Consider the following 18,344-nt stretch of genomic DNA (forward strand, 5'->3'; position numbering starts at 1 on the left):
TTGCAGGTGACTTGTATCCCTTATATTATTTTTATATTATTTCATGACCGTAAGTACCTTTGCCTAACTGCAAGTCTTGAAACACCATAAAAGCTAAAAAGGAAAGAAAAGATCAAATGCATAATATAATAAAATTATAAACTAAAATATTACAACTCTGATCTTTTCAGATATTCCATTCATGAATACTTTAAAAACCACCGTTATCAGTCAGTCTGTTTCCAGTGTAATTCAGAATGAAAATCAAACTTGAAATGTCCACTAAAACATGATGAGCTTTATCCAGCTCAGCTGAAGCACTTTGGTATTGAAGCTTGTAGACATTACATATGTATTTGTTTTAAAGGTTATTTTTCACCAGATTTTCTCAGAAACTGCTCTCTTCTGTAGTAAGATTATGGGGTCACCTCTTGACTGGGAGGAGGAAGGAACTTGCCTCTGTCTGCACTAGCAGTTTTCTTGCCGTAGCTGGAGCAGGCACTTCTCTGGTAGCTACCTTGATGGTGGTATGTAGGAGTTCAATGCACGGGCAGAGGACAAGTTGCACGCCTGTTGGCCTCTGGGGGAGAGCAAAATGCTGCTAGGCACATGGCTGATTTGCATGGATGTATCCTGACCTCCTGTCAGCACCCTCTGAAAGGCCACCAGCACCTCATCTCTCACCCATGGCAAGTGAGAGGGAGCAGGAGGACCATGTCATCCTTAAACTTCTAGGAATCTGTCAGTTCTTTGAATACAGATTTACTTAATTGTGAGTGTTTCCACTGTAAGTAATGGAGGGTGAGCTGAATGAAGGCTGGGGCAGGGTGAGCCACAATAGTAATGACACCTCTATAGGTGGGATAAGGTGGTTATTTGTTTGTTTGTTTGTTTTTCAAACCATTTTTAATTAGAGTTGCTCTTGTGAAGGAGAAATTTAAATAATGGTAAAATTAACTCAAGTTGAGAGAGACTATTTATGTATTCTTCTGCTCCCATGGAGAGCTTGTTTGCTTACTTCTTCACAGTTTTAGCTGTTTTTGTGTATTTTAGGAAGTACAAAACCAAATAGATCTATAAACAAGAAACTAAACAGCTGTAAATGGTGAAGCAAATATGAAGTTATCAGTTCAGCACTGTTCATCTATAGCTGAGTCCTCATGCCCTTCTTGTATTTGCTATACTCTTACAGCACATAGTCCTAGTATGTGTGCAAGTGCTCCCCCTCGGTTAATGGCTTCCTTGCTTGGGCACAAAGGAATTGCTTCCATTACTGGTCTCATCAAAGCATTTTGGACAATGTCAAACTTTCTGTGCTTGGCTGGCTGGAAAGGAGAATGACCATGTTTGCACAGAATGTGATTCATTTTATTTTTATATAAATTGTTTCCCCCTTTCTAATTTATTTATCTTTATTTATTTATTTATTTATTTTTTAGACAAAACTTTCTGAGGTATTCACAGGATCCAGATTCAGAGGACAGGACATTTGCAGGGGGGACCACCACTGAGACAGGTCTTCTGTCTGGCAAGAGCTGAGGCAGATGGACTTGTCTGAGGGACAGGAGCAGGGGAAACCTGTGAACATTTGTTCCTTGTTCCAGATGTGTTCCATGGCCCCATGTTGCATCAGCAAGGTGACAGCGAGTGGCCAGCCAGCAGGCAGGCTCTCCTCCAGCAACTCCTTTTGGTTTTGCACTGAGATTAATTCAGAGAGATTTCATGCTGAATATTGAGATGAGGGGTACTTCTGACCTAAACTGTAGGGGGAGCTACAAGCATCCAGAGTTTTGCCCTTGAAAACTCTAACTGTATTTTATAATCTAAGCATGATCTTTGTATTATACAGCCATACATGTTTAGACCAGTTTCCATGTCGTTTTTAGTGTGCTTACTACTTGATGTTCTGTAAAATCTTACAAAATACCTCAGGCACGCATTTATCTCAAAATAATGTGTTAGTAAAGCAGTAAACATATTGCAGCAGTTGTGATCAGCTGACAAAATGTTTTGATATAGTGCTGCAGCATGGCTGTTTGGAAGCCCTGACATCTTCTGCATCTCTGTGGCATAAACATTGCTTGTGTCAGATCCTGCAGCCCCTTTGTCATGGTTACGAAGGCAACGTTCATCCAAAAATGGACATTCTTTGCTTTCTGCCAAGCTGTGTGAAATTCGGACTCTGGCAAGCAAGAAGCATCTCTGAATCCCCAGACGACCATCAATAAGCTGCAAGGTCGGCGGCGGTGACCATGGAAAGCTGTGAGGACAGCCAGGCAGCTGGAGATACTCATCTGTGCCTTGCCTGGGCTGGGTTTTCCTTTTCCTCTTGGCTCCTGGTTTGGTCAGGAGGCAGCTGAGTACCAGGCAGGGTAATCCCACACACTCCCCAGGTATTGCTCAGCCACTGACCATCAGCTGGGGCTGCTCCTGGAGGCAGTGTCAGGCTCTGAAGGCACCGATGCCTGATTCCCCAGCATGGGGAGAGATTTTTTAGGGAGTGTCAAGCAAAGGGGATAGAAGTATTGACCTCTCTGGCCCCTTGCTCTCATTTTCAGTGGCATAAGTTAGGACTTTTCCTGCAGTGACAATTTAGAGGCTGGTGTAACTTAGGTCAGTATTTGGCTCTCTGTGACTCTTTGATCATCTGCAAACTGGAGATAATAGTGTTTAGTAGGGCTGGGTGAATAATTCATGGTGCAGCTCTTTACCAACAGATGTTACCTCTCTGTGTTTGCAGATAGTCTGCAAATGGTTCGCATTTTTTTTCAAATTTATTTGTTGTTCCAAATTATTCACCACATACTTTCTGTAAATAATTTTATTGGCCTACAGTGTGTTCAGAATATGAATCTGAAGCTGTTTTATATGAGTATTTGCCAGTGCTGGTTAAAATCTGTTATTTCAGCAACCGTGCCTCGCAGCAAACTTGTCTGATCGAACCTCCCCAGAAAGTAATGTATTAGTTTCTGGCACCTCAGGAACAAGTATAAAGGCCTGTGGGTTGTTCAGCTGCATTGCCTGAAGCACTGGCTGGTTGTTTGTTTAGGACGTGCTCTGCTCCTCCTTGTCCCTTCTCTGGGAGCTGGGTGAAGGGAGGTGCTGACCTGTCCCTGGGAAGAGGCTGAGGGAGGCTGCAGCTCCTTGCTTACTGCCTGGGAAATGGGACAGGCTGGGATGCAGTCTGGGAACGCGGCTGGAGGGTTGTGTTTGTGGAGTAAGGCTCTGCTAGCACAGGCTGCAATTCTTTGCAATGCTTCCATTAACTCTGCTTACACCGTCCTAGTGAATAAGGACAATTCATGCAGTTAGAGCAGCAAGCATGTTTTCCCTCCGTAATGTACAAGTGCAGCATTGTCCTGTTACATCCACAAGATGCTGTAAGAGTGTGTTAGTTTTCAGGATTTCTTCTAGGCTGAATTGACAGGAAAGATTCTTGGGGTGTGTAGGAAATGCAAACCTGTAGCATACAACTGGTCATGCCTTTTTCTGAGGGTGTATCATTTGTTTGTTTTCCTCCCCTGTATTGTTTCGATAATAAAATAATTTTTTTTTCAAAGACAATTCTTGATGAGGTGCCTGCTGGATATGGTCCTTGTACAGCCTTGCCCAGGACATGGTCACCTTGTGTCCTAGGGATTTTTTAATTTTTTTTTTTTTTTTAAAGTAAGAATGGCTGAAGCTTCAAGTATAAGGAATGAAAGGGAAAAAAAGTTTGGCCCTCTTAGACCTCATTTATATTTATCCTTTCATGATTGCATGTAGCACTCTCTGGGACTTCTTGCAGTGGGAAAGAGAAATAAATAGGCAAAAGGACCAGGAAAACAAGGGACTGATAATGTTAACTGAAAGACATAGACCCCAGCTGGTCACCTTTGTTTGTTGCAATTTTAAAAAATCATAAAACAAAAGGTTTCCTATCAGTGGGAAAATGCAAGATCACCTTGAAAAGGGACAGAATATCAGGTTTGTTCTTGGTTTAACTTCTTGAGTATTGGTGTTGATCAATATGCTGCAAAGTTTGTAAGCTGCTAAGTTTTGTATCCAGCTTCAAATCAAATATGTTGGTGGAAGTGACAAGTGTAAATCTGATGTGGGCTTGCTTCACATCTAAAAATGACCTTTACCGTAGCTTGGTTGCTCTTGATGGTTTGTCAGGCCTAGGGGGGAAGAAAACATTTTTTCTTTGCCTTTATTTACAATTTTCATAGGTAAGAGAATGCAAAAACATAAATATAATAAAAACATTGTCTAGGAAAAAATGAAGCTGCTGTTAAAACATTTTAATCAGTACTTTGTTGCAGCTGTTTGTTGTATGGGTTTGTTTTCAAGACACTAAATGATGTCTGTTTGGAGAACTTGTGCTAAAAACTTTTGCCTGTTCTTTTCACAAAATGCAAACATGGTCACACCCAGTACGATTCCCACTGATTCACACAGGAGCATTGGCTGGGAGGTCGCCGCCTTGCATGATGACATGTGTTGTATGGCGTCTTCCAAGCAAGTGGCTACGTTCCTTCATGCAGGAGAGCTGCCCTTGCCAATGCTGCCTCTCTCCACAAGGGATCAGCTTTTGCTGCTAGCCCCATGCCACCTTTGCAGCACCTTCATTGTTTGTTTTGCCCACAGAGGGCTGATGCCGGCCCCATGCCTGCACAGCAATTACAGGAGAGGCCCTGGGCACAGTCTCCGTAGGTCTGATGAGAGATGTAAGAGTTTCTTCTCAGAGCCTCTCTCACTTTGAGGGATGACCGTTTTGTAACCAGCATAATTTTACTAGACAAAGTACACTCGCTTTTCTTTTTATAAACTAATGATATTCCTCAGTTAATTGATAAGGGTTTTTTGGTAATACCATCAATGAAACATTACATATTTGAAAACTGGGAACTCCCTGAGGAATGTCTCGGTCTCCTGTGTAACACAGTGAAGTTTATATTGCACCGGAGATTTGCTCCAGCTGCAGAGCAGACAAGATTCCACACCTGCCCCTTTCTCAGACATCAGATGTAGCTGCCTACATGATACTAGAGACAAGAAACTCAGGGTTTTCTCATCTTCTTACATTTTTAATTTGAAGCAAGAAAATTAGCCACTGTACTGAAAGGCCAGCCTGTTCAATGGAAAGATAAGGAGATGGTACTGTGAGGTCAACATAGCCAGATAAAAGTGATGGCAGTGATGGCAAGACTAGAGAACCCATCACCATAGCCTGCAACCAGAGGGCCAGCAGGAACAGGTCCTTTGTGCTCTTCTCATTGGGTTAAACTTTGCTTCTTCAGTGATTGCTCTTTCCATGTATAGCTGTTGTGAAGGGATTGAGACTTCAGAGGTGGGTGGTCATCAGGAGGCTTCTCAGTGGCTTGTAAAGGTGGATGAGGTAGGGGTTGGTTTGGATTTGGTTTTCCTCACACCAGGACATTTCTGTTGGACATGGAGCTGCAGGGGGTGAGTTGTTTATGAGGTGTTCTGATCTGATTAACAGCTCCTTACCACTGAGGGGCTCTTCCTCCTCTCTCATCTCTCCTGGCCTCCCTCCCACTGCTGCCTTGGGGCAGGGAGGAGGAGGGGAGTGTTCATGCAGTGCAAATACAAGTAGTGGTCCATGTCTCATGTTTTTTTAAAGAGGTCAGCACATCTCTCCTTCAAGTAGTAGGTGCCATGGGAGCAAAGGGGTGTTTTTCTGTCCCATGGCTTCTGATATGCAACTTTTTTTTTCTTTTTAGCAGATAGACTGGGGCCTCCTCTGGACATACTGCTGGATTCACTGAACTGCACAGCCTTCAGTGTGCAATGGAGGATGCCAAAGCAGCATGCAAACACCATCACGGGATATACAGTAAGTGATCTCTCATGCTGTTAGCAGGGAGCTGTAGTGCTCTGCCTGGCCTCGGGCCTGTCTGTGAGCATGGCAAAGCAGGCAGGGGAGCCCATTCTTAGAAAATAATGCCGACATTCAGAAAGTGTTCAGGGAATGGCAGAATTGAGCTGATGGAACTGTAACTTTAAGAAACAAGTTGCTTGTGTGTTAAAAGCAAGCTATGATGGGAATTGGGGTTGGATGCCAAAGGCTTATAGAGGATATAGATTGCTTTTCTTCGGTGGTTTTCATGCAAGCATCTCAGTGCTCTCTGCAGCTGATAAAGCAGTAAAATACAGCAGAGCAGGTCGATACTATGCTGTGCAAATGAAGGGAGTTGCATGGTGATTTCAGGGCAGCTTGGACCCTTTGATTCATGCCTCCAGCCTAAGGATCTCTTTAGCAGGACTAGCTATTCCAGACTGTGTCTCTTCACCTTCCTAGCCACACAGCAGGTACAGGGAAAGAGCATTCCTGTGATAAACTGGGGTACTGCCTGCACTGATTCCCTTTTATTGGGAATAACAGAGTGACTAGCCGAAACTGGGTACCATTTGAGTGTGCACACAGAAAAACAATGAACATGAATCTGCCATTTAATTGTTGACAAAAGGAGTGTTTATTAGGTTTCCCTTCGATAGGTGTTCCGTGGCAATGAAACTCATGCCCCAAATGGAAGTTAGACAGTACTTAGCATCAAAGATGTGAGATATCATCTAGAATGGGTTGTTTTCCCTCTTTACCACCACCACCACCACCACCACCAGCACCAAAAATCAGAACCTAAAACTTAGTTTTATTTAAAAGGTGTGAACAGAAATCTCCTGACTACCTTTAGCATTAATGTTCAGTAAGAGACTGGAAGAGTGAGCAACTTCCCAGAAATTGGTATTTTTTGGTACACATCTCCCTTCATTCCATGGTCATGTAGATGACTAATGCAGCCCACTGCAGAGTTCTTTTTATTGTTATGGAAGTGCTTGTACACAGAAGCACTTGCTGCAGTAATACTCTGCATGTCACTGTGATGGTGGATATTGGAATACAGGAATGTTGGTAACAGTTTTGGTATCCGCTCCAAGAGAGGGATATTGCAAATTCTACCAGTTTAAGTGATGTTTCTATGAGTCATAATATTTTTTAAAGTAGTTACAGTGCTTTATAGTCACAAATTATATTATTATACTTATTATAAGTATATTTATATACTTATTATAAGTATTATTAATATAGTCACAAATTTTAAGTATTTTTCATTGATCATTTAGTGGATCAAATATCCAAGCCCCAGCTTATTTTTAACTCTTGAGCTCATGCATGGTATGGTAATTAAAGCAATGACAAACCTAGCATTGATTGAGCTATACCCAAACCATCTTCAGTTTAGGTTAGCTTTTGGCCCTCTGGCATTTCAGTGTCTCTGTGCATAGGAAATCAAATTCTCTCTGGTTCATTAGTCTTCTGTATGCGGCAACAGACGTGAGGAGAGACATTTGTGATACAGCAATTTTGATAATGGCATACTCACATAATGTCTTCCTTATATGAAATAAAATGCCAAACTCGTGCAGACCAGTCCCGCAAATCTGCAGCTGACCGAGCTGATCACGGCCAAATCACACACAATTCAAGTTGTCAGCTCAAGTCTGCCCTTAAAGCTGGGATGTATTTCACGTCAGATGAGCATAAACACTACAAAATTCTGTCTTTTAGTCATGCTGACAATTTCTGACAAATATGAAGGAAATGTTAAAAGGTGTTAGCTTTTCATGCATTTGAAAAGAGGATCACAAGCTTAAATGCTGTCCACAATGTGATAACATTGCACTTGTTTTTAAATCATTGTGAAGCATTGTATTCCTCAAACTGGCTTGATTATATCTTCTTTACAAGGTCTTCTACTCAGAGGTTGAAGGTGACAAAGCAGTTAAACAGCTCTCACATGATGTTCCCCTGAGTCTGGATATGCTGGGCATGGTGAGTGTTTCTTTTCATCAGCACTAAGAGCACCAGAAATGGAGCTTACAAGTGGGAAAATGTAGCTCTCTGGTTGCTGCTGGCTTGTGAATTACACCGAGGATCCAAGCCCCAGATCTGCTCTGGGCATGGAGCAAAAAGGAAGTCATAAAGCTTTTCAGTAATCCACGCAGAAAGCTGTGATACACTTTTGCTCCTCGTTGTCTGACTAATTTATCACATCAAACTTTGGGAAGTTGCTGGCATCTTACTAACACTGACCTCTGGCTTCTACTGAAAAAAAGAACTTTTAATTGTGAATGTCCATTTTCAATGAATGACTTCCACACATGGAAAGGAATTTGCACAACCCTGCTATTATACACAGCAAGAAACCTAAATATCAGTGCATTGCGATGCCTGACACAGTTGAGTGTATAAATTAAAGAGGACAAATAGCTTAGTGGTTGTTTTATGTGTCTGTGTCAGATTGTGGCCTCCTGAAGTACAGAATTTAAAATTCAATTGTGCTGTTTTAGTTGCATTTGTGCAAGTCCAATTCTTAGAAGATTCTTTCATCTTCTTCTTTTTTTTTTTTTTTTTTTTTTTTTTGCTTGTTTTGATTCTTACAGGCACTGACTTTTCTCATTACTTCCTATTTTTTCCCTTTCATTTAATTAAGTTTTTCCTTTTATCTGTCCTTTACGCTTTTACTTTGCTTGTTTCCCTCTCCCCGTCTCTCTCCTCCTTCCCTTTCTCTGTCCAGCCTCACCTTCCTTCTCCACTCGTGAACAAATGCCTCCTGTCCTCTTCTGCTGCACTGCTTAGCAATTAGTGCCAAGATGAAAGCAATGCCTTGATGCTTCTGAGTAGTTTTAATACTGTCTGCTCTTAAAGGGTGTTCTTGAAACACACTGGTGTCTTGTCAGTGGGGGGAACCTGCTCTTTGAGTTCAGCAAGGCAGAATCAGTGATTTTCCAGCCTCTGCTTGGACAGAGGGTGAAAGAGTGTCTTGGGGTGGATGCTGTGAGGGAGTACTTTCATATTGTGCTCTGCAAAGAGCAGAGTCTGCCCATAAGACAGTAATGCCTCCAGCACAGGAATCAAAAGCTGATGTGTGCACACAGAGCATTGCAGGTTTCTGCGATCTTTATTTTGTGATCCTTCTTCACAATTTGATTTTTTTTTTTCTCCTTTATCTTCTGCTCATCATTTTTTTCCTTTATTTTCTCACCTCTCTTTCCTGAGCCTTCCCTTCTGCTGTTCAATGATGTGCATTCTCTGGTAGTTTCTGACCCATGCTGGGCACTGCTCAGAAGCCTTCTCTGTAGGAAGCATGGGTGAGAGGGATGCTATGATTTCCTGCAATTTTTGGTCACTCAGTTTTGGTTCTGGCTCCTGTAGGTTTCTGAGATCATGGTGAATGAAAGCATCTCATTGCTGTGATATATTATTTCTTTATATAGGTGCTATTTTCTCCTTTCTGGTCTTTATCTCTGTATTTCTTACTTGCTTTTTTTCACCCCCCCCCCCCCCCCCCTAAAAAAAAAAAACAACAAAAAAACACCACCACCACCACCAAAACCTTCTTGCTGGTAGTGCCAACAAAGATCAAACAGCACATTGTTGTTTTGTCTTAGTCCTGACAACAGTAGTTCTTTCTTACTGGGAGAACAGAGTCTGCATCCTTGTACTCATAGAGATTAATAACAGTCTCAAAGAATACAGTATGATGCAGCATTAGCCTTGTTTTTCTTCACTGACCCATTATTTATCTGTATTTACCATCACTTTTTAGTATGTTACTTCATTAACGAGTCCTATTTCTCTTTTTGCCAGGGTCAGCTTGAAGGACAAGCAATTTTTGTAAGTATTGCTTTACACGAGGCTCGGTCACAGCTGTGATTTCAAATAAGGCTGAACTTTTCTGATCTGGGCTTTCCACAGATTCACACGCCAAAACGTCTCCCTATTGATATCCAATGTTGATTCTACTTAGCACTTAGACATGATCTTTTGTAGTCAGAATGTGACAAATAGTGGATAAGGCTCAAAATCCAGAGGTAAAGAGAGGGGACACTTCTGGGTGAAGCAGCTCCCTTTTGAGAGGTGGGTAAACTTTTCTGCTAGTCTCCAAAAGTGTTTATGGACGGCTTGAGCAGAAGAAGTGAGCTATATTCAGGTGGTGAAGACTTAGAGGAGACAGGCACAACTAGGTAGACAGACTCAGGGTGATGGGGAAGAGCAAAGCAGCCTGGCAGTGGGAGATGAGACGGGGAGGAAAAAGTCTGAGCTCCTCTGGTGGGAGGAGATGAGGAGGAGCATGGGGAGAGAACAGCAATGCCGGTGCCCAGCAGGAGGGAGTGGGAGACCAAAAGCTCTTGTAAAATAGGTCTGAAATGGGTTTGCAGCTGCAGAATTATTCACATTAATTATTTCCAGCCCTGTCCATTCTGCTTCCTGTGAGCAGTCAACAGACCGGGTTTATTGTGAGGGAGGAAGCAACCAGGAGGTGCTTGCCTTGGGGTAGGGTACGGGCAGTGATTTTGGTGTTTAACTGAAATCCTTCATCGACAACTTCTTGCAGTTTTTTTTTTTCTTTTTTTTTTTTTTTTTCTTTTTTCCTGAGATGTTTGAAAAATGGAGAAATCCTGGTGGATCCAGCAAAGCTTTCACTATCAGAACTAGCAGAGGTTTGGTCTGTAAGAGGCTGATGACCAGACAATACCTCAGGATGTGCTTGAAACAGGACTGTCTGGTTCAATCCCAGCAGAGAAGAGTTTGGATTATGGCATTTTGGAGATGAGGTTCCACGCCGGGCCCTTTTTTCTGCTTGATAAAAATAACACTTGTGAGGAGAACATGTGGAGAAGTATGACTGACTGGAATTAATCAGCTCCCAGCTGTCATTAATCCTCAGGAAGTGGTGTTCTTGCTGAAATGCTTTCTGTTATATTCATACCAAACACAACAGAAATCTGCAATAGCTTTGTGGTTAAGTCTGCATAATTTGTGTTTCCATCACTAAGCCTCCTCTGTCGGTGTGGGTACGACCCCGCTGCTTTCTCAGAAGCTTCTCTGGAACCTGCGAGGCTGTCATAGTGAGATGCCCTGTTCCTGTGCATGCGTGTGCGCATGTGCCTGGGCGTTAGTGAAGTGGATGGTGTCTTGTATTTGTATTACATCATATTTTAATATAGTACACATACATGAGAGCAGCCTGGAGAAACACAGAAGCAGTACTGTTTACTAAGGCTCTTGTCCTACTCTGCAAATATTTGTGTAGTTCAGCACAAATATATATACACACACACACCAAAAAAAAAAAAGGCAAGAAAAATTTGTGAAGTTAAAAAGTGGGAGGTTTTAGGTCTGGCACAGAGCTGTAGCAAACAACAAGCTCCCTATCAGATCACCAAACACACATACAAAATGGAAAGTGACCAGCTGAGACCAGGGAACAAGTAGTTAGGGATTCAAGTGGCATCACAAACAGCTCTGCTTCTACACCTGTGTTGTAATCCAGATGCTTTATGTTTGTGGTTGTGGGTTTTTATTATTAATATTATTATTTTTATTAAAACAAAACAAAATGGAAAATGGGTTCCCTGGAAAATGTCTTGCAAACCAGGTTTCTGTGAGGCGGCTTACTGCACAGCCTCACAAAAAGTTTCAGCACAGCTGGAGGGAGCACAGGCTGTGCAACAAGGCAGGGAGGGATGCATAGTTCCTGCCTACACCTGATTCCCGCACTGCAGAAAAAATATCACATTGCTTCATCCTGTTCAAGAATGTGAGATTTGTAATGAGAATACCAGACGTCATTTTGCAGGGTTTTAGAAAGGGTGTCATGTAAGACAAGAAATTGCATTTTTTGCTAGTAAAGCTTCAATATAGCACCTAAATCACCTAAACCTTATCTGTAGTGCTGCTGTCTCCCCAGAGATGCCAGAAACTTGGTTTTAAGACCCTTGTCATAAATACAAGCAGAAGAGATAGGAAGTGGATGCTCAGGCCCCTGGACAGTGGGGTAACAAGGGATATGTTTCTTCTCCAAAATCTCATGTGAAACTGCCCTGGTGTGATCTGGAAATACCCTGAGATTGCCACAGGTCAGGGTAGCTTGATGATGTCCTAAACCTTTACCCATTCATTAATGTCTTCATTTTAGAAGCTTACAGGATACTTTATCTCAAAGACAGCCTCTGTATATCAAACAACTATGTTCACAGAGAAGACGTTGCTGGGAGAAAGGGGCAGGTAGACACTTCAGCATGTGTTAGGCAAGAGAGCATTTTACTGAGGTTTTGAGGATAAATGTGTTGAACTTAAATATCTCAATAGGACTTCAATTTTGATTGGCTTTGCAGTCAGTGAGGTTCATTCTGTTTTAGTTTGTTGTAGTCTTGAGTTGAGAGGTAATAGTTACGAGGCAAATACATCAATACCATATTGTTTGCTGAGGCCAAGTTGATAGCCAAGTGTGAAAGCAATCAGACAGTCAGACACATGATGAAAGATTTTTCTTAGAAGAATTAGTGTAATAAAGAGGGATGCTTGCAGAAACAAATGCACGCAATTTAAATACAGATGTACAGTGTATGTGGCATGGCAGGTGGAGTGGCAGGAGCAGGATCATCAGTATTGTCAATAGGAGAGGTGCTGGGTTTTCATCAGCTGTCATTTCAGATCATGTTTTGAAAGATCTCAGTTACCTCAAATATGAGACTGAAAAAAAGCAGATAAATATTTTGGTTTGAGTGTTCTTGCTGCCTCTTTCTGGGCAGTTACTTTTTCAGTACTGTTATCATCTCTCTCAGATGAATCCAAATCATTGAAGCAGATAGAGGGTGAAGGATGGAAAAACAGGATAATGGTCAGGCAGCCCATGTTAATAGGAGATCAGTGATGGAGCTCCAAAACCGTGGAATAGAGAAATGACAGATGGCAGGGTGTTGCTAAATGATGTTATAGTAATGAAATATGTTCCCCAAAGAACAGAAAGGGAGAGTTTGTCCAAAAAATTGTCATAAGAATGTTTAGCAGATAATAAAATTTTAGGATTGTTTACTATTTTACTGCAACTGGAAACACAGGTTTAGAGTCTGTTCCAGCTTGAAGAGAAAGGAGTTCTCTTCATTTTCACATGCACTGAGTAATGTTTTTAATATCAAAGAACAAAAAACAACCAAATAAAAAGATCTCTGTGCAACAATTTTCTATAAATGCATTTTTTCACACCATAGCAATCTGTGGCATAGAACCTGGTATTTCTGTTTACTTGCATTAGCTGTCAGAAATAATAAAACTAGGATTTTTATCTGTAGAGAGATTACAGGTAAAGAAGTCTGATTTTTTATACACATGTGCTCATGCTCCATTAAAGGCAAAATCTAAACATCTGAAGCTGATCAAACAGTCACTAATGAAATTGTCATTGAAATGTATGTCAAACAGTCACTAATGAAATTTATTTTTTTTGGCGACATTTGCTATTTCTGCAAGATTTGAGCAGGCCCCTCTGAAAAATATTCTGCAGAACAAGCTCTTCATGTGGAGGTTAGCATTGCCTTCCTTACAGTAGTTGGCTGTGTGTTAATCATGTTTATGGCAGAAGGACAAATAAAGGAAGTGGTTGCTTCAGGTCAAGGCTGGTAGCATGAAGAGAATTGCAGGCTAGGAATATCATGAGTGGTAACGGGATTTGTCTCTGCTTTATGAGAAATTAAAGATCCTCAGATCACACGGCTACAAGCTGCTTCATTTTCAGAAGCTCCTATGGTCCATACATTTAAAAGAAAAGAACAAAAAACCCCACCCAATTACACTGATTACAAAGCCCAGCAATTAGCTCAAGGGAGGGAACAGTACGTGACTTCAACTCCATCAGCAAAAGCATGACAGAGAATGCAAACTCTCTTCAACCTTGTGAATTATGCAGAGAAATGGGTCCAGGTCAGCCCCATGGATTCCCCTGGGGAGCTGCAGCTTGCGAGGAAGCACGTGGTGGTGTTTGTGGTGCTTGTTTCCGAGCTGAGCTGGGAAGGGGGACAATCCTCCCAGGAGGCTGAATGGAAAATACCATGTCAGATCCCAGTGCTGCTCACAGTTGTGTGGGGAAGAGCTTTCACAATGCTTTTTGTCTTGTTTTTTTCCTGGCTCTGGTAGGAAGTTGTTATCGGGGATTTGAAGCCTGGCACCCCACATCGTGTTAGCGTTGGCGCCTATGGCTGGGCAGGTAAAGGACGGCCCAGCATGCCAAGAGATGTGACAACCTTATCACAAGGTAAACCCTCTCTACATGGCTTTCTTTTGCAAAGCTGGCAGGGCAGGACCAGTGCAGTTTTTTCACAACACTGGCAGAAAAATACAGACCATGTTATAACCTCAATTTGTCCAAAGCCATGGATGAGCAGAGGGCAAGATATATCTGTGAAAGCAGTGATCAAAAATATGTCCTCATCCCTGGAAGTATTGAAGAGTTGTGTAGACATGGCACTGAGGGACATGGTTTGGTGATGCGACTCAGTAGGTCAGGCTGATGGTTGGACGTGATGACCTTGAAGGTTTTCTCTAACCTACATGATCCTGTCATTATCAATGTTTTAAAAGGAAAGTGCCCATCTGATATTTGGGATGTCTTATGAATCTTTCATAAATTTCTGCTAGACCATTTGAAAAAAAACCTTTATTTTTACCCCAACATGTATCACTTCTGTAAAACAGCAGGACACACACACATAAATCCCTGTCACGCGTGGAACTGTAATATTTTATTAATATTATTATTTTTCTACAAGTGTGGGGCTCTAGAGGGGCAGCAGGGGAAGGAAGAAGCCTATAGATTTGATTCCTAAGTTTGTGAATGTTGGGTTTCTGTGTTTATTAGACAATCTGTACCTCTAATGCTGTTTTGTTTCTTCTGGCATAGATAACTGCATGCCCCCTGCACCACCCTATCAGCCCCAGATCGTTGTCGTCTCTGATTCAGAAGTTGCATTATCCTGGAAACCTGGAGCCAGTGAAGGAAGCTCACCCATCCAGTACTACGTAGTGGAGTTTATCAGGCAAGTTTTCCAGTGGATAACTGAACTTCAGTGTTGGTGTACTACATTTTGCTTTTTTCTAAGTTGTGCTATTGTACTGGGTATAGCTTCTTCTCATTATTTATTTACTTACAGTATACAGTACGCTAGGTTTTGCTCTCAATGTGAGTTGAATTACCATGAAAATTTAAAGACAAAGACAGGAATAATCAAAACTGATGTAAAATCACCAGTAAGTCCTGCCTTCTGATTGAAGAAAAAAATGCCTAGTTTAACCTGTTCCCTCTAAAAAAATCATGGATAAATAAAGTTTTAATTTTCTCCTGTCATCAACCTCTGTTGAATCATGCTGTGAGAAAAGGGTCTATGGCAGAGCAGTCCCCCTGAGCAGATGTGCCCTTGGCTGATATAGGGAAAAATCCAGGGACTGCAAACTCAGTATGTTGGGTGGTTTTAACTGACAAAAGCATTTTGAGTCTTGAATTTGCAGGACTCAGACTTGTTGTTTTATTCCAATGCTGATGAAGTGTCCATGAAGTACTGACCTTTCTTTTGAATTATGGATGTTTTGTGTTGTTTGGGTTTGGTTTTGCTTTTATGTTGAACCCTTTAAATTTTGCAGTAATAGACGTAAATGGTGAAAAGTTGCCAGGCAAGTTGCTTTTATAAGATACATACATGTGTAAAGGGTCAGGAGCAGGTGATTGTATCTGGATGCTCAAAGACATATTTGTAGCTGGCTGTTCATATGCACGTAGAAGCTAATATTTGCATACAAAGCTATTTATTTTGATGTGCTTACCCCTCTGTTTACCATCACTATGAGTGCAAAATTCAGCTTTGGGAAGTTTAATCCTTTGGGTGAACACATGGTGACAGGTTTTAGGTGAGGTTGCTTGATAAGAAGAGAGAATTGCTTCTTTAACTACTCTGAGCTGTAGAGGTCAAAAAGTCGCTCTTCAGAAAAACACATTCATTTTTAAAAAGATTAGTTGTTGTAAAAACAGACAGAAAGAACTATTGGTTTTCAGTGCTTAAAGTACGATTACAGTCTAGAAGCTATTGATATAATGAAAAGAATTCCCAGGCTGAAAGTCTGCTTGTGAACTTACGTTGCACTTTGTGTTTGAATTGAAATGCCCCATATTTAGTGGGAAGCCATCCAATGTTCACTGTGCTGGGAGGCAGGACACGAGGGCTGAAGATTTATTATGGCCATAATGTAAACTCTGCTGTAGAATTATCATGCAATTTCTTCAATATCTATTTTTCCAGCATAATCATTATCTGAGTATTTATCTCTTCTCCCCATCTCTTAACTTTCATTTACTCAGTGGATAGGAAAGGGATATTGTTGGGTTCTGATTGACTGCACATCTGTTGTTTCTGTGCTGTTGCTAGAAAATGGAGCCTGCAGGTTTACGTACACGTCTTCTTGGCACCAGGGGCCTGCTAATGGAAGAAGTGGGCATTGTCATTTCCACCTGGCATGTCAGAAGTACACCTTTTTTCAACCAGAGAGTAGAAAGGTGCCTTCGCTGTTTAAGTCAAGAGATATGAGTAATTGAAATTTCAGTGTTTCGTTGTTTTTAGACTGGGAAAGAATTTGCTAACAGCACAATGTTTTGATTACACTGTTTAGATTGAGATTTAAAGCTAATCTTGAAGTATATTTGTTAAATTTGGGATTATACTCTCTTAGACTTGGAAGCTTGAGTATATATTTGGAGAAAGTTCAATGAGCCATAAGCCCTAATGGCAGTTAGAGGTAAAGATTTAACTTTAAGCTTCATTGTCTTTTGCTGCATTTAGCTTTAATTACTATGAAGTGTATTAACACAAGATAAAGCTATTGAAATTAAACCAATGTGAAACCAAAACAAAACTGTGCAAGCAAATTTAGAAATAAGTCCTATTATGTCAAAGAAATACAATTCTGATACTGAGCTTTTGCAAAATTAATAACTGTCTTATGCAAATCTGTGATTTCTCTTGGGTACAGCACAAACCTCTAGAAACCATGACATTGAATCATTTTGTTCCCATTAGAACTAAGTTTTATTACTTTTACCCTAGGAAAAAAAAAAAAAAAAACATGCTGGGAGACTGAGATGAGGGAAAAACACTTATTTTTTCAGCTGTGATATCAGGGATTAGAACCTCACATTCATTCAGTACATTAATTGTTTGCACATACCAGATTGTCATCAGAACCAGAGCTAACCTGCTGTCTCCTTCTGCTCAAGGGCTGAATTTGGGCCCTTACTTAGGCTCTAACAAAGATTCCCTTGGGAGCTCTTGGGAGCACTTGGTTTGCCGTAGGCAGTGGAGCACCATGAATGATGTCAGATATATGGTGGGCTGAGATAACTCAGGCTCTGCACGCTCAGTTTGATTAAGTGCATAAAATCAGGATGATGAGTGTAGGTCTCACTGCTATCAGCACAGTTCATACAGAATCTATAAAAAACATGTCGAACTTAAAATAACTCATGATGTCTTTGGAAGCTTGCAGACACAGAGTGAATGGTCTATTGGTTTATGCTGAGAGATATTTTATGGCAAACAGCATTCATATGGAAGTCCCTATAACATCCTGGACTTTACTTTAGGTTTTTATCTGCAAGATATTAAATATATATATATATATATATATATATATATATATAAATTTAAAAAACACCTTCTCAAAAATGCCGTAGGTATTTTCACCGGAATACCCAGATGTCTAACCTATTGAATGCCTACCAGTCTTTTAAACTTGAGGACAAATTTATTCAATTTTTTGTTGTCTTCTACAGAACCACAAGTGTTTCAGCAGCCTGTCCCTTAAAATGAGTAGCTTGCTTTCTTTTTATCTGCTGATAGAGTCAATGGCTTTCATTGTTAGTCTTGACATATGTGAAAAACTTTTCAACATCTCAGTAGTGACATGAGCCTTCTGTTGCCATGAACTAGGCAGTTTCTGCTGATAAAACTGGGGAGATTTATCAGTATTTTGATGTTAGGATGGAGGAGACTCAGCATAGTGGCATGGGCAGATTTCTTGATTAGTTTCAAGTCTACCCTCCAAAAAAGGTTTATCCTTGAATCCATTTTGTGTTGAGCTATCTGTCACTGGTGCTGTGCTGAATCAGACAGTCATATTAGAATATCTCATGCTGAAATGTGGTCAAACCATCTAAAGAAAAGTTTGTCTCTTTCCCAGTAGAAATCATTTGAATGTACCTGTTTTCATCCCAGAGCTGGAAGAAAGCTGAACACAGAAAAGTTACACTTTCATGTATGGCAGGAATTGTAATTTTTTAGTAAGTCAGCTGTGAATTTTCAGACCATGAATGCTGGTAGTGGTTCAGTGGTTGCTTTCATTTGTTACGAACCCTAAACAACAGTTCAAATGGTGAAGACACCTCCTAAAGACCTCACCCACACCCCCCAAAAAAAAAAAAAATATCCAACCAACCAACCAACCAAAAAAAAAACCAAACTACCACACATACCTT

The 18,344-nt window shown here is 41.0% G+C and overlaps 1 protein-coding gene across 3 annotated transcripts in view; it reads left to right on the forward strand.

The window, feature by feature from the left end:
* Positions 1–18,344, forward strand: part of EGFLAM (EGF like, fibronectin type III and laminin G domains) — a 74,653-nt gene that overhangs the window by 12,475 nt on the left and 43,834 nt on the right. For 2 of the 3 annotated variants that reach the window (XM_072031632.1, XM_038169726.2), the window contains exons 2-6: positions 5,706–5,818; positions 7,733–7,816; positions 9,635–9,661; positions 13,964–14,081; positions 14,727–14,862. In XM_072031632.1, the coding sequence (XP_071887733.1) occupies positions 5,706–5,818; positions 7,733–7,816; positions 9,635–9,661; positions 13,964–14,081; positions 14,727–14,862 (478 nt within the window). The remainder of the gene's footprint in view (positions 1–5,705; positions 5,819–7,732; positions 7,817–9,634; positions 9,662–13,963; positions 14,082–14,726; positions 14,863–18,344) is intronic. The other variant, XM_038169727.2, reaches the window with a different exon arrangement.

This window comes from Anas platyrhynchos, chromosome Z (assembly GCF_047663525.1).
Source record: "Anas platyrhynchos isolate ZD024472 breed Pekin duck chromosome Z, IASCAAS_PekinDuck_T2T, whole genome shotgun sequence".
NCBI classification, from domain to species: domain Eukaryota; kingdom Metazoa; phylum Chordata; class Aves; order Anseriformes; family Anatidae; genus Anas; species Anas platyrhynchos.